The sequence below is a fragment of the Sus scrofa genome, chromosome 6 (genome assembly GCF_054392235.1).
Source record: "Sus scrofa isolate SSC_HxYL_T2T_F1_AM1 chromosome 6, Sscrofa_HxYL_maternal_Yorkshire_Landrace_v2.0, whole genome shotgun sequence".
NCBI lineage: Eukaryota > Metazoa > Chordata > Mammalia > Artiodactyla > Suidae > Sus > Sus scrofa.
Genome location: NC_139388.1, coordinates 43,689,045 through 43,704,070, shown reverse-complemented (window position 1 = coordinate 43,704,070; position 15,026 = coordinate 43,689,045). Strand labels below are relative to the sequence as shown.

General features: G+C 58.6%; 1 protein-coding gene across 5 annotated transcripts in view; it reads right to left on the bottom strand.

Annotated features, from left to right (window-relative positions):
* Positions 1-14,613, bottom strand: part of VSTM2B (V-set and transmembrane domain containing 2B) — a 30,438-nt gene extending 15,825 nt beyond the window's left edge. For 2 of the 5 annotated variants that reach the window (XM_084958804.1, XM_003355830.4), the window contains exons 1-5: positions 14,398-14,613; positions 13,350-13,969; positions 12,592-12,776; positions 11,616-11,645; positions 9,768-10,248 (exon numbers count right to left, since the gene is read on the bottom strand). In XM_084958804.1, the coding sequence (XP_084814930.1) occupies positions 9,768-10,248; positions 11,616-11,645; positions 12,592-12,776; positions 13,350-13,431 (778 nt within the window). In that variant the 5' untranslated portion in view covers positions 13,432-13,969; positions 14,398-14,613. Of the gene's footprint in view, positions 1-8,424; positions 10,249-11,615; positions 11,646-12,591; positions 12,777-13,349; positions 14,008-14,397 lie in introns of those variants that run through there. The other 3 variants (XM_084958801.1, XM_084958803.1, XM_084958802.1) reach the window with 3 other exon arrangements.
* Positions 14,614-15,026: the final 413 nt, after the last annotated feature.

Genomic DNA, 15,026 nt, shown 5'->3' with positions numbered 1-15,026 from the left:
AAAAAAAGAGTCACTGTAGGGGGACTGACATTGTAGCTGGGCTTTCCTGGCTTAAAGAAAACTGAGACTTCCCCGAGGAGAGCGGATGGGGAGGATGGGAGGATGAAGAGTGGGCTGCATGCAGGGGCCAGGGGGCAGCAGAGGGAGGCACTCTCTCTCTTTGGCAACATCCGTCTTTTATTTATCTTTTTTTTTTTTGTCTTTTTGCCATTTCTTGGGCCGCTCCCACAGCATATGGAGCTTCCCAGGCTAGGGGTCGAATCAGAGCTGTAGCTGCCAGCCTACGCCAGAGCCACAGCAACGCGGGATCCGAGCCGCATCTGCGGCCTACACCACAGCTCATGGCAACGCCGGATCGTTAACCCACTGAGCAAGGGCAGGGACCGAACCTGCAACCTCATGGTTCCTAGTCGGATTCGTTAACCACTGCGCCACGACGGGAACTCCAACATCTGTCTTTTAAAGGTGGGAGGGCCTTCTCAGCGAGCCTGCAGTGGGCTCTTCGTGCTAGGTGGGGGCAGGAGGGAGGCTCATGTGGGACCTGGAGGGTCCTGGCCCCCTGGACCTTCATGCAGCCCGCTCTTTATCCTCCCTCTGCCCGCTGGTCCCTGGGGGCCAAGCAGCACCTTTATTGTCAGTCATCAGGCTAAGAGAGCCACAGTGACAACATCTGGGCGGGTGTGAATACGAAAGGCAAGATGCTGGAGCCCATGGAAGACAGTGCAGGCCCGATCCTGTAACAGTGGCCTGGCCTCATCCCCTGCCATGCCAACCCAGCTTCCCACACATGTGGCTCCATCCTTTCCAATCCAGGCCACCCTGGAGGCTCTTTGGCTGCTTGACTGTCACTAGGGGGCCTTGGTCCTTCTGCTCCCTTGTCCTGTGCTGTACACAAGAGCCTCTCCTCAGAATGTGACTTCCTTGTCAGCCCACTTCCTCCCCTCACAGTGGCCTCCCTGCGGAGGGCAGCCTGTACAACAGCGAAGCAAGACCAGGCACTACCCGGGCGCAGAGCCGGGCCCACGTGTGCAGGTGCAGGTGTACACCGTGGTGGTGCGAGGTGCGGTGGGAACCGCAGTGAACCTTGCTCACCCAGGAGCTCCTGACGCATGGACCACAGCTGCGACCAGACAAGGAGAAGGACATGGCACCACCCCCATGTCCTGTCCTCCCCCCTCCACATGGCACCGAGAGAGAAAGGATAAAAATAGCACCTCCCAGAGCCATTTGCAATCTGAGGGCGCTTGCTGCTCTACATCGCCATCCGCTCCTTCCCTCACCTTTAGCCCCATCAGGCTCACAGCCCGACGGAGACAAGTCTCAGAGCAAAGTCTTAGACAGCAGCACCCGGTCCAGCCCCCAGACCTCAGGAAATGACCCTGGGCAGTCAGTGCCATTCCCACAAATGGGGCTTTTTTTTTTTTTTTTTTTTTGGTCTTTTTGCCTTTTCTAGGGCTGCACCTGCGGCACATGCAGGTTCCCAGGCTAGGGGTCTCATTGGCACTGTAGCCACCGGCCTACATACACTACAGCCACAGCAACGCCAGATCTGAGCCGCATCTGCAACCCACACCACAGCTCACAGCAACGCCGGATCCTTAACCTACTGAGCGAGGCCAGGGATGGAACCCCCAGCCTCATGGTTCCTAGTCAGATTCGTTAACCACTGCGCCACGACGGGAACTCCAAGTGGTGCCATCTTTTAGGTGTCGGGCCTTGTGTGAAACTCTACTCTTTCTGTGGATTTTCTCCTCCGATCCCATCCCTCACTCTCTGGCCTGGGCACTGGTGCATCCAGATGATAAGAGTCGTGGGAACCTGCACGAGGTGGCAGCAGGAAGCAACCGGTCAGGATTCAAATGGGAGAGGAACATGAGAAGCAGAGTACTTAGGAAGGGTGAGAAAATGAAGCCCAGACGCCGACTGCTGGGTGGTGGGCGCTCCATCAGGCCCAGCAATGGGGAGATTTGCTGGCATTCAAACGCTGGCTTGCCTACTAGCTGGCGAGAGCTGAATGATAAGAAACATCTGAAATGTCAGGAGGGAGAATAAAATGGTTGGAAAAGGGGCGAGTAAAACGTCCTCCCGAACTGGGATCAGCCCTTTCTCGAGTTTGTTTTGTCTCCTCCACCAGCTCCTTTAAGAGAGGACTGGTCTTGCCTCGGCCCTGGCTGACCACAGCAAGACTGCCTATGGCCTTGACCCTTCACAGGTGCTGGGTGTTCAGCTGGGTGCACTCAGGACAGCTGGCCTTTGCGGATATGAGTGGTCTGTCCCCCCACGGCAGGGTGGTCACTTCTGAGCCGGATGCATCTGGCCTTTATGGATATGAGTGGTCTGTCCCCCTTCCAGCAGGGTGGTCACTTCTGAGCTGGATGGAGCAGGGCCCATGGGTGTGTGGGTGAGCAGGTGAATGGTGGCCCTCCCAAAAAAAAACCACTCTCCTTGAACCATAAAAACAGTAGCCAGTCCAAAGTAGCTTTGATATTTCAGCCTGGAGAGCAGTAATCATGGAGCGGAACAACCAATACTTTCCAGAAATAGCCTCACCCAGGACTGCTGACGCAGGGACAAGGCTTCACAGCCTTGCCTTGGCAGCGCTGTCTCATGGAGGGTGTGGTGGGATAGGGGGCCCGAGCATGGTACAGGCCTCAGACCCTTGCCGCTTGCTCTGCAGCCCCCCTCCATGCTCTCTGCTCAATGGTAGCTAAAGGCAGCTGAACCCCAATGCACAGGAGGCCGAACAGGGTAATGCATCTTGTATTTATAGCACACCTGCCCTGAGAACACCAAAGCCACCGACCAGCAGGCTGTTTTCACCAGAAGACACACGCCAGAGAAGAAGGTTTGTCACCCTTCTTAGGGAAAAGGCAGGACTCAGCAGCTGAGGGTCTGGGTCTGTTTGCCTATCATCTTAAACTTTCTTGCAGCCCTTACGTAAGACAAGGTGAAGCTTCTCAACAGCTTTGGATATGAGTTTCCAAGAGATGCACGCTAACAGTCAGCAAAGCATGGGGGAGTAGGAAGGATGATACTTTCTGCCCCCTGTGCTGCAAAGGTATCTTAAAGCCAAGCCAGCATCTCCCGTACAGCTTAAGGGGTTTAGCCCACAGTCGAGCCCTTGTCTCTGTCCACATGGGGCAGAAGTAATCAATATCGTATTACAAAAGCACTTGACCTCATTTATTCCCATGGATGCTTGGGGAATCCTTAATATGCAGAGCTTGAAAAATGTGCGCCTGGCGTATTTAATGAGACGCTCCTTGGTGGGTTCAGCTGCTGGTGACATTTAGAAAGCCTGGCTCTCTGCTCCTCCTGTGGGGCTGCCACCCCAGCTGGGAAAGGGTCTGGGCTCCAGGGAGGGGCCTGTTTGAGGACGTGGGGCAGGCGGCGTCGCAGGGAACTGCAGAAAGGAAGGACACCAGTGAGGGGCACGCGTGGCATACACCAGGTGCTCCGTGGAAGGCACGGGTGATTCTTTCTCATTATCACAATCCCTAATGCAGCTGTTTCATCCTTCATTTGGGGTATCCCTGATGCTGAGAGAAAGGGTGCATGGTGAGCTGACTCACTGCTCGGTGGTGGACAAAGGCCCTTCTGTTTGGTGGGACTTTCTCAATCCATGGGGCACAGGGGTGGGCAGGAAAGGCGAGGCCTCCAGAAACTTCCCCGGAACTCACCTAAGCAGGAGGACAAAGCCCCAGGCGCCTCTTTCAAGCCTAAAGCCCCACACTGCCTACAGGAGACCTCCTCTGCCTCGGTGGGGTTGGGGGCTTTCTCCCTTGGGACTCCTGCTGACAGCGACCTTTGCGCTGGAGCCCCCCGGGTGCACTTGATGGCCCGAGCCACGTCTGTGGTGCCATCACTGGTTGCTGCTCATGGCTACCATGCGACTGACTGATGAGGATGCGGATGCCATGCAGTCGATAATCACACACATCTGCCACCAATGCGGGTGTCTGCTGCCAGCTGTGAGGCTCAGCCTTGTCCTTTATGAAACCCTTTGATCTTTCTCTTTCACGATGCGCAGAGAGCCTCACCCTCCCGTCTCTGGTCTGGGACATCTCTGACTAGATGTACTTCCTCTTTAATTATGATCCTCGTGTCACACCAGCAATTGAGGAAAGAGGGTGTTGTTTGTTTAAGGGGATGGCTTTCGGGTCCCTGCGGGTCTAGGGAGAGGAAAGACCAGGTGACTGCCGCCTGGCTCTGCCAGTCTGGTTGGAGACTCTGCCCACTGCATGGAGATTCTCCCTGGGCTCACGGGCACCATTTCCACCTGATTTGTCATCCCCCAGGGGCATGGGTGGAAAGTGAGTGCCTTCACCTTGTCCATAGCCCCCTTTGGTCATGGTTTACGGTTGCCATGGCAACACCCAAGGATGCTCCCCTTGATGGCTCCCAGTAATAACAGTTTCTCTAAAGCCGTCACACCTATGGCCTTGGCTGTCTTTCTCTCATTATTAATTGAAATATTGAGAGCCAGTTTTCTGTGCGGGCACCAGGCAGCAGTTTGCCACGACCAGCCGGCTCTCCGTAGGGGCCAGGGCAGCTTTTCTTGGAGCCAGAGCCCCGAGGCTAATTAGAGGTTCACATGCCACAGATCTGATCCCCAGGTCTCTGCAGAGGGGAACCTCTTGCCAACATACAAGCCATTCAGTTGCAAACTGTATTCTATTGAGGCCACACTTGTCTTCACCATGGCACCTTTCCAGTTAGAAGGGTTGGTCTGGAAGACACTTCGTTTTGTTTTTTCTCTTTCTTGCTTGCTCTCTCTCTCTCTCTCTCTCTCTCTCTCTTTTTTTTTTTTTTTTTTTTTCTGGAAATGGCAACCAGCAACAAAGTGTTCATGAAAAATAGGTCAGTGTTCAGATTAATTAGGAGCCAGATTTATGAACATGGCTAAGAAAAAGCCTGGTCTCCTGTGCAGTTCTGCTGTGCTAATCTAGCCTGTGTTATTTTTAAGCACAAATATCAAAATGTCTCTTGACAAATGAGACGTGAAATGAATGAGTTTTTGCACATCAACTTTTAGTGCAAATATGTATTTGGCTACATTGGGCACACACAGGGCACAGGAAGGCCTTTCTGGCTGGGCTCTGTAGGAGTTAAAGGATGAAGTTTTGAGTAAGTCCCCTCACTCCTTTCCTGGCATTACCAAAACAGCTCACTGAAAACACAGAGCAGTGTTTGTCGGGGACTTCTGATTTCTCCCAGGAGCGATCACTTGATGCGTGACTGTCTGAGGAGGTGAGCTGGGACCATCTCTGAGGCTGCTGATCCAAAACAGCCAGTGCTAAGCCACTGGGGCCTTAGAGGGCCTCTTCCATCAGAAGCTCAGCTCTGGGTTTGTCTTGCAGTTGGAGCAGGGTAGAATTCATCTCCCTCCCTTGAGAGCTGGGTTATTCCCTTTATCCCCCCAGATCCACCCTCCCCCTCTCTCCACTCTGCTCTGAGTCCCTGGAGGCTGGCTGGTGTAGGCTGCATCACCCAGGCACCCAGCTCCATCAGCTCCCAGGAGGGTTTGGCCCATGGGAGGCCCTGGCGAGGGCTAGAGGGCAGGAGGAGATCAAAGCCCTTGCTGGGCCACTATGGGTCCAATGTGCTCCTTTCCCAAGGCCTCAGCTCTTTGCAGTGAGACCTCTGCCCAGTTAGCCTCTTTCCAGGTTCAAGTTCGGGTTCTGCTAATTGCTCCCTCGCTTGCCTCTTCAGGCCAAAGGTGCTAATGGCTCCCACTAGCCCTGGGGGCTGGTTCTCATCATTGGCTGCCCTATCTGTTGCACACTTTAAAAAATACTCTCATCGGAGTTCCCATCGTGGTGCAGCAGAAACAAATCCGACTAAGAACCATGAGGTTGTGGGTTCGATCCCTGGCCTTGTGGGTTCGATCCCTGGCCTTGTGGGTTCGATCCCTGGCCTTGCTCAGTGGGTTAAGGATCCTGCGTTGCCGTGAGCTGCGGTGGAGGTCACAGACTGGCTCGGATCTGCTGTTTCTGTGGCTGTGGTGTAGGCCAGCAGCTACAGCTCTGATTAGACCCCTAGCCTGGGAACCTCCATGTGCCGTGAGGGCGGCCCTAAAAAGACAAAAAAAAAAAAAAAAAAAAAAAAAAAAAAAAAAAAATTCTCATCGCCTCTCCTCCATGACCCTGTTTGAATGTGCCATCTGCTTCCCCAGCACCCTCACTGCTACACTCTGCAAACATCCATGCCTGGTAACCTAGTGGCAACAGTCCTTCCTCATCCCCTTCTCTCTAAGCTGCAGAGATCTGTGGGGCAGGGGTGGGTGTGGGGTTGGGCAAGCCTGAGGTTATCATCTGGCGCTCCTTCTCTGACTTGTGCTGCTAGTAGCTCTGAGTGACAGCTGGCCTGCTGCAGTCCAGTGAGGCTCCGCAGGACCAAGCCCTGCTCAATGACACGACCCTACAGAACAGTTCCTAATGTCTATGACTCAACACTCAGTCTGCAGTCTTCATTCAACCAATAGCTCACAGCCTCAGTGGGGTGGCCTTGGCGGGGGGGCGGGGGGGGCATGGGCCACTTAATTAAGATGGCATAGGAGTTCCCATTGTGGCTCAGCAGGAATGAACCCGACTAGTATCCATGAGGATGCAGGTTCGATCCCTGGCCTTGCTTAGTGGGTTAAGGATCCGACGTTGCCGTGAGCTGGGGTGTAGGTCGCAGACATGGCTTGGATCCCGCATTGGCTGTGGCTATGGTGTAGGCCAGCAGCTGTAGCTCCGATTTGACCCCTAGCTTGGAAACTTCCATATGATGCAGGTTTGGCCCTAAAAAGCAAAAAGCAGACATGGATCTCTCCTTGGGATCAAGCCACTCGGGTATGTTTGTGGGTCCTCTAACCCACTTCTCCATGCCCAGGGTAGGACACAGAGGGGCCCATAGCACAGTGATTCTCCCAAGAGCTTCACCCAGAGAGTGGAGGACCCAAGCCTTCTGAGACGACCTCCCAGCTGAAGCCCCACCTTCCTGGCTCTCCAAACGGGAGGCGGAGAGAAATTCGGGGCTCCTTCTGAGATGTATCTGAATGGTTCAGGAGCTAGCAAGGGTTTTGGGGTGAGAGACCTTAGGGGCCACCATACCCCATCTTAGTTGCACTGCCCTGTCAGCTGGTTGTGTTTTCTGGAGGGAAATGAATGCTATTTCCCACTGCAAGGAGGGCAGAGGAATCCCCCGCCTGGGCTGCTGCCCTGCCTATTATGTGGGCATTAATAGGCTGCCCTGTAGTTGGCAGGTGCCCAAGGCCCCACCTGCTGGGAGGCCCTGGCACTGTGCCAACAGAACTGAGCTGACCTGAGGCCCTCCAGATCTTCTAGAAAGAAGGGCACTGTCCATGCTACCTTCCATGGAGCCTCCTTGTGGTCAAACCAAGAGATTGGCCATCTGACCTACCATGCCAGGCATAGTCAGGTCAGCCTCAGTCTGGCTCTGGCCGGGGGGAGAGGGAGAAGCAAGCAGGAGAGAGCGCGTGACCTTGGCTTCATTACCATTTTTGTGAGCACTATCAAGTTCATTCTCAAAGCTCTCTTTTCACATAGTGCTCCCTGACCAAAGACTTCATTTTTTTATTATTTTATTTTATTTTTTTGTCTTTTTGCTATTTCTTTGGGCCGCTCCCGCGGCATATGGAGGTTCCCAGGCTAGGGGTCAAATCGGAGCTGTAGCCAATGGCCTACGCCAGAACCACAGCAATGCGGGATCCGAGCCGAGTCTGCAACCTACACCACAGCTCACGGCAATGCTGGATCCTCAACCCCCTGAGCAAGGCCAGGGACCGAACCCGCAACCTCATGGTTCCTAGTCAGATTCGTTAACCACTGCGCCATGACGGGAACTCCCAGCAACTTCCATTCTAAGTTCTCACTGAGGTCAGGGATTACTGAAATAGTTCTGAAAAAAATACATCCAGAGATGTTAAATTTACCACTTCTAGGCCTAGCCTTTAAAAACTCCCCTCGCCATTCTCCATATCAGCGTTTCTCTATTAAGCCCTACCAAAATGATCTGACTATTTTCTCAATCGTCCAAGTCCCATTCTAAATGCATCAGAAAGGAGTCAATTCATCACATGTCACGTGTGCCTCAGAGCCATAGCGCTTGGTTTACTCGGGGAACAGGGTTGAGAAGGGCTGCTTTCATTCTCTCTTCTCTTGTCTATGGGCTCTATGTTGATGCCTAGAGTGATCTTAGAAGCCACTTCTTGAAGATGGTAGAGTTTCTGTCATCCTGAGTCCCTGAATGACTGCACGGAACAGAGCCCCCCGCCCGTGCATGATATAAAATCAGAAACAATACTTTGCATTGTGTTAATACGCCTCTGGCATTTAGGAGTTTTTCACAGCAACTGGTATTATCTTAATCTAACATGGGGAAAGTTCCAAATCAGATGGGAGGTTTGGGGCGGGGCCCTCCCCAGGGTCTCAGCGGACTGACCTTCCCCCACAGCCTGGGGGAGCCTAAGAGGAATGAGGCCTCCAGATCCAGCCAGGGGCCTGAGCTACATGGAGAAGCTCCCGCAGGGAGTATAACTGCGTAAGAAACAAGTGAACTGACATGAAAGACAAACTGGCAGGGTCTCAACTGTTTGAAGGCTTTAGAATCAGCCAGGGAGGGAGGCTAGGATGCCTGTCTCCTTGGATTCAGCAGGAGAGTCCTGCATCCTTAGCATGCTCTGATGCTGATGGCAGGTGGTCTGTGCTCTGAGAACCATGAGAGTAGGGGATGACAGTGTGCTCCACGCTGCCCCCGTTCCCCAAAGGTTTATATACAATGGTCCCAGAGCCCAGGCTCCAGGTGCTGCAAGGCCCATAGGGATGCTCTCTATGCATCAAATAAGACTGAGACGGAGTGACGTGCCTCAAATCAGATACAGAGAATGAGCACCGGAGCTGAGCTCACCTCCGAGGCCTATCTTTGAGTGGCTGTTGGGGATGAAGGATGGTTTGGAAGGAGGGACACCTTGGGCAGTGGGCCCTTCCACCCTCCATAAACGCCCACCATTGCTAAGCAGCCCCTCCTGCTCCAGAGTTGCCCGCCCTGCCCTGCAGTCCATCCATTGTCCTGATCTTCTGTTCTCTGGCCCCTTTCTGCCTTCTCCTCCTCCCCCACCCGCAGCCCTCTCAGCTCCCTAGGAAAGCAGGCCAGAACTTTTGGGTGCCCTCCTCACCACCGCAGGGCTCCATCCTCACCCCCTTTCCTCTCCACGAGGATCCAGAGGAGACTGGAGTGGTGATTTACAGCAGAACCTGTGCCTGGTACTGGCACGGACATAGCCAAGGAGAGCAGACACTGCACAGCCAGGCCCACCCCTGCAGGCTTGGACAGAGACTCGCTATTCGGTTCAGTCAAGCAGCATCCAGACATCGAGGCGTGAGTTATAACCACCTCTTCTCATTCTAGATTCCTGCCCACTCTTTAGGGCTTAAGGGCTCCAGGAGAAAAGCAGGCCCCCCAGGGTTGAAGTGCAGCCCCCAGGGTTCAATTCTCCAAACTTAAAGGATGGGTCCCCTCACTCCAGCCCTGTCAACTGCAAGTCGCCAGCTAGGCAGCCCCCAGTCATAAATACAAGTCGTGAATGCTTCAAGCCACCAACAACAAAGACAGGAGAACAGCAGGGAGGGAGCAGAAGTGAGGCTGCGGAAAACGCGCCCTGAGCGCACCCCGATTAACCACCACCGACTCTGCATCCGCAAACAACCCAAGTGGGGCCGCCCCTCTGGCCAGAGCCACCCCCACGTGAGCCACCCCCTTACCTGAGCCGTGCCTCTGGCGCAGAAGGACCGCCTCGCGGGGTGGCGGCGACGCTGAAGAAGCAGCAGCTGCGGCCGCGACGGTGGTGGTGGCTGCGTGGGCCGCGGAGGCGGCGGCGGCGGCGGCGGCCTCGGGGATTCCGGGGCCTGGGGCCACCGGAGGGCTCCCGGGAGGTGGGCTCTTGTCGCCGCGGTCGGGCTCGGAGGTGGCTCGGCCCACGGCGCCGACGTTGGTGGCGCTGGCGGCGCTGGCGGGGCCGTGGCGACGTGGGCCGCTGCTCTGGATGTGGGATACGGCCTCCGCGGCCTGCATGTTGGGCGGCGCGAAGCGCGAGAGCACGCGCAGCAGCGCTTGGGCCTTGTGTTCCTGCGTGTCGTCGTCGCTGTAGTCCGACACGCGGCACTCGTACACGCCCTCGTCCTGCCGCCGCACGGCCGACAGTCGCAGCCGGTGCGAGATGTCATTGCCCTGGACGCGCACGGTCTGCAAGAGAGAAGGCGCTGGGGTCAGAGACCGAGATGGGCAGGCCCGCCACCGGCGCTCCCGGACCGCGAGGTGCAGCCTCGCCCAGCCCGGCGCCCCGCCCAGCCACCCCCCGCCCCAAGGCCACAGCACCCCAACACTTTTCAGACCCAGCTTTGCCCAGCATCAGGATTCAGTTTTCCTTACTGCCCTGTCTCAGCAGTGGCATGGGGGCTCCCAACTCCCTGAGGGGGCCCTGTCCATTGCATCCTGTCTCCAGCTCCCCTGCATCTTAACTAACTGCCCCAGGTTGCACCCCGTGCTCTCATAAACCCACCTTCCAGTCTTCCATAGCTTTCCCGTCTGAGCCACAGAACCCACCCCTCCTTCCTCCCTTCGGCGCTCTGGAGAAACCTCAGGCTCCGCCTCTAAACGCTAACCATCCATGTTTTCCCCCAGGAACCAGCTCCATCTGGCGCATCCGCTCTGAGGCTTGGCCTTCAGGCCGGGCCTCCACGTCTTTTCGCCCTATTATGTTCCCTTATTCTAGAATGAGGAGGGCTGGGGAGCGTCCGAAGGAAAGCCGCCCTGCCCTCCGAGGGCACATATATACCTGTCCCCAGCTCCAGCCCTTCGCAGCTAACCCTCCGTCCGTCCAAGGAGGCAGGCCACGCAGGGGGCTGCTGCCCGACCCCTTGGGTCCCTGCCACTTAGGACCCTGCCTCCCCCCCTCCCCGCAGCCTGAAGCTCCGGACAAAGCCCACCTCCTTGCCGCCTGGTGGAGATGATGGGGAGCAACCGTTCTGCGGTCCTCCCCAAACTCCCAGGGAACCCTCATTTCTGAACTGAGCATAAGAGGAGGTCCTGATCGGTTCTGGTTATTTCACGCTCGGAAAGCTTGGGTGCATCTCCTCCTTAACCCTGGCCAGACTGCCGCCGCCCCCACCCCCACCCCCCCCCCCACCTCCCAGACAGCTCACAAAACCTAGCACCGCGACCTGCAACCCAGGCCGAGGAGAGGGCTGCGGTGGAAGGCGCCGCCTGGGCGCGGGGGTGTGTGCGGGGCGGGGGTGGAAACTCGATCCGGAGCATCCGTCGCGGCTAAGGCAACGAGCCTGAACGCGCCGTACGGACGTTGGAGAGTTTTACAGGTGAGCGTACAGCGGAGGAAAGAGATTCAGGCCTAGGACCCTTGATTTACACAAAAGAGAACCTGATCCGCTATCGGCGACAGATGGCGCCCCGACACGCCAAGCAGCCCACAATGCCAGGCTGCGAGCTGGGCCCTAAACCGCACGGCCGCTGAGCCTTTCTAAAAGGGAGGAAGCTGCGGGGCGCAAAGCGGCCAGAAGGGGTCTCCCGCGGCCCGCGCTGGGCTCCACACTTACGCTGATTTTAGTTGCATCCTTATTTGTTACCTAAAATGCAAAGAGGGAGAGAGAGACATTAGGCTGTCGGCCTTCAGGCTCAGGGAAGTCAGATGCGCCTCCCGCAAGAAGACCCTCCGCAGGCGGGCTGAGTCTCGAAACCGCTCCTGATGTGGCCATGGCTGAGGGCAAGAAGGACATCGGGATTTTCAGGAGTTTTACACAGAAGGAAGCAGGGCTTGGAGCTAGCATGGCGACCGGCCAAGGAGGGGCTACCCTAGCACACCTGCCAGCTAAAGAGGGGAGGCTGGATTGCCACTGGGGTGGGAAGAAAGGCCCATTTCCCTCCCGCCGGCAAATCCTCACTCCCTACGGTATTTCTTTAAATCCCTTGAAAAACTGGCTGGAGGGGCCGGTGTATCCGGACAGGACCCTGTGGGACACGTGAGCAGCAACTCAGGGTGGGACTCTGGGTAGAGGGTGGGTAGGCTGTGGTGGTGGTGGTGGTGGTGGTGTGTGTAGTAAGCCTGAGCTAGAGACTGGTTTAAGAGGCAGATGGGCACTGGAGGAAGTCCCTTTGATCCTGTGGGTTTGGAGGTAACCTGTACATCGTGCTCTGCGGGTGTCTGGAACCCAGCCCAGAGAAGCTTAACTCCTTGGACCTGTGCCCTGGGGGCCTCAGAATAGCAGAGGGCAGGGAAAGCCCGGCCCCAGCAAGCCGTCTTCTTTCAACACCCAGCACCCCTCAACCTCTGGTCCGCAGCCACCAAGAGCAGGCGGACTGGATAAGGCGGTGGAGTTCCGGAGGTTTCCGGGAAAGGGCATGAATGAACAGGATCTTGGGGGTAACCAGTGCTGTTGTTGAAAGTGCTGTGGGGATGGAGAAGGTAGGAAATGGGTGGCACCGCAGGGCGGCGCCCTGCCTTCCTCGCCAGAGTTACCCCTGCCGCCCCGGGTTGAGCCCAGCGAGCTCGGCGTCGCGTGGGCGGCCGGTTACCTTGCTACGGGCGCCGGGCACGCTGAGCGCCAGCTCGTGCAGCAGCTCCCGGGGCGGCTCCTTGAGGTACCACCACTGAATCTCCAGCGAATACGAGGTGGCTCCACTAGCCCGGAACGCGCAGGGCATTTCGATATCGTCTCCCTCCCGTACTGTCACATCTTTGGGGACTTCGGTAAATGTAGCTGGGGGCGGGGGAAGAGAGAGGCGTGACCAGCTGTAGGGCGGGGGGCTGGGGCAACCCGAGGCGAGATGTTGAGTCCTCGGCTCGCTGGCCTTGTCCCCCACCCCCCTCCCCCCCACCGCCCCCGCCCCAAGCTACTCGAAGGGCCCAGGCGCTGGCAAAGTTCGGTCGAGCAGCTGCCCGGCCGCAGCAGAGACCCGCTACCGCTGCAGGCTGCTTCCCTCTGGATCGGGCGGGGCAGCAGGGGCGGCTTACGCTTCTCCCTCGCGCCTGGCCGCTACCAGAGCCAGGCTGGGGCGCGCCAACTCCCGTGCCCCGCAGGCCGCCGGTCCGCAGTCAGAGCCCCGGTCTGGCTCCGAATGATTCGGCCGCTGGAGCCACGGATGCGGCGACCCTTCGCCGCTCTCCACCCCCTACCCCTCAGGGCCAGGGCTGCAAATCGGGATTGCTGGAGACCCGAAGCCTTCTGTTTCTTTTTCTCCTCCTCCTCCGCGGCGACCGGGGTAAGCTGGCTCTGGCGGCCCCGGCAAGGACCTCCCCGAGCCCCCCGCGGCAGAAAAGTTCCCGCGCTCACCGTCGGCCACGAAGAGCAGCAGGGCGTGCAACAACAACGGCGGCAGGTATCCGAGGGCGCCGAGCCGGTTCCTCTGTTCCATCTCCCGCAGGGGGCGCGGCGGCGGCGGTGGCCCGGGCGCGGAGAGGCGGCTGTGGCTGCAGCGCGGGCTCGGATCCGGCTCGGGCTCGGGCTAGGACGCCTCGGAGCCTGCCATGGCCCCGCGCGGCGCCCCCTCCCCCGGCCGCCGGCGGCCGCCAATCAGCCCAGCTCCCTAGCCGGCTTGCCCGGCGCGGCTCCGGCGGGGGGCGCTGCGCGGGGGGCGCGGAACCCTAGGTCCCGCCGGGAGGCTACTGGCGATCGGTCCTTGCCGTCCTCTGTCCGGTCGTCCACTGGACGATGGGGACCTGCAGTTCAGTCTCTGCCCGGCGGGCCGGTCAGGGGCTGGGCCGTGCCGGGACCCATCCCTGGCCAAAAGAGTGCGCGCCTCAGGGCCGTGAGCTTCTGCCTCCCGGTCTCCTGGTTCGGCTTCCGACTGCCACCTACTCCGCCTGCCTCCCAGCTCTCCCGCCGCCGCCTCCGCGGGTTTCTCCGCGGCTCTTTCCGCAAGGCGAGTGGGCGCTTAGCTGCGGCGCGCAGACCTGGAGTCCGACCCAGCGCAGCGCGGGGAGAGCGGGTCCGGCGTGGCGGACCCACAGCCGGAGAGAGGCGGGAGAGGGGGAGGGGAAGGGAAGAGGGAGGGGGCGGTCAGTGGCTGGGCACTGTGCCGCCTCCGCCGCTGCATCACCCCCGCCCTCCTTCCTCTCCCTTCCCCTCCCGTCTTCTTGCACAGCCGGCACCGCCCCCGCCCCGGAGCGCCCCCCACCTCCCCCCCCACCCCCGTAGCTTGGAGGGACTACAGTCTCTCTGGTTGGCGTGCAGCCCCGCCCGCACCCGCTGTGGCTGGGGGTCCTCCCACCCAAACTCTCCCTGGCTTCTTCCCACTCTCCATCGCCCGAGACGGCCGCTGGTCCCTGCGCCCCGCATGTCCCGAGGCTCTCTCCGCAGACCCCCGCCCTCAACTTCTTACCCCAGTTTGGGCAAAAGGCTGCACCGCTCTTTGTCCCAGGCCCAAGCCATGGTGGGTGGGTGGGCCCGGTGGGCCGGGGAGAAGGGCGGAGCGCTGTGCTGGGCCGGGGACGAGGCTGGGTGACGGCGGCAACGCCGGGAGTCTGCAGTGTGCGGGAGAGAAGTGAGCGCAGAGCGCCCGGCGAGCAGGTGCCTGTGGCGCGGAGAGCGCAAGAGCGAGCCAGCGAGCAGCAGCCGTGAGTGACGGCAGAGGCGGCGGGGGTGGGGTGGGGTGGGGTGGGGTAGGGAGCGCCCGGCACGACTCAAGGCCCTTGAGGTTTCCGGGCGGGGCTGGGGTTCCTGCACCTTGATCTCTGGCCCTTGAGTCCCCACTTGCTCTTCGCGGGTCGCCGCCCTCGCTTTACTCGGTGCAAGAGGGGAATCCCGAAGAGGCGGGAGGCAGAGGTCGGGTCCACAGCCGTGTTCCAGAGCCCATCCCCCGGCTCCGCATCCTCCGCATCCCAGTACCTCCCACAGCCCTTACCCGGAGCCTTCTCCCGTCACAGCCCTTTGGGGGAGTGCAGTCTGGTCCCCAGAGGGAAATGAGGGGCGCGCAGTTGTAGTACGTTTGGGCAAGTCTCACACCTCGGC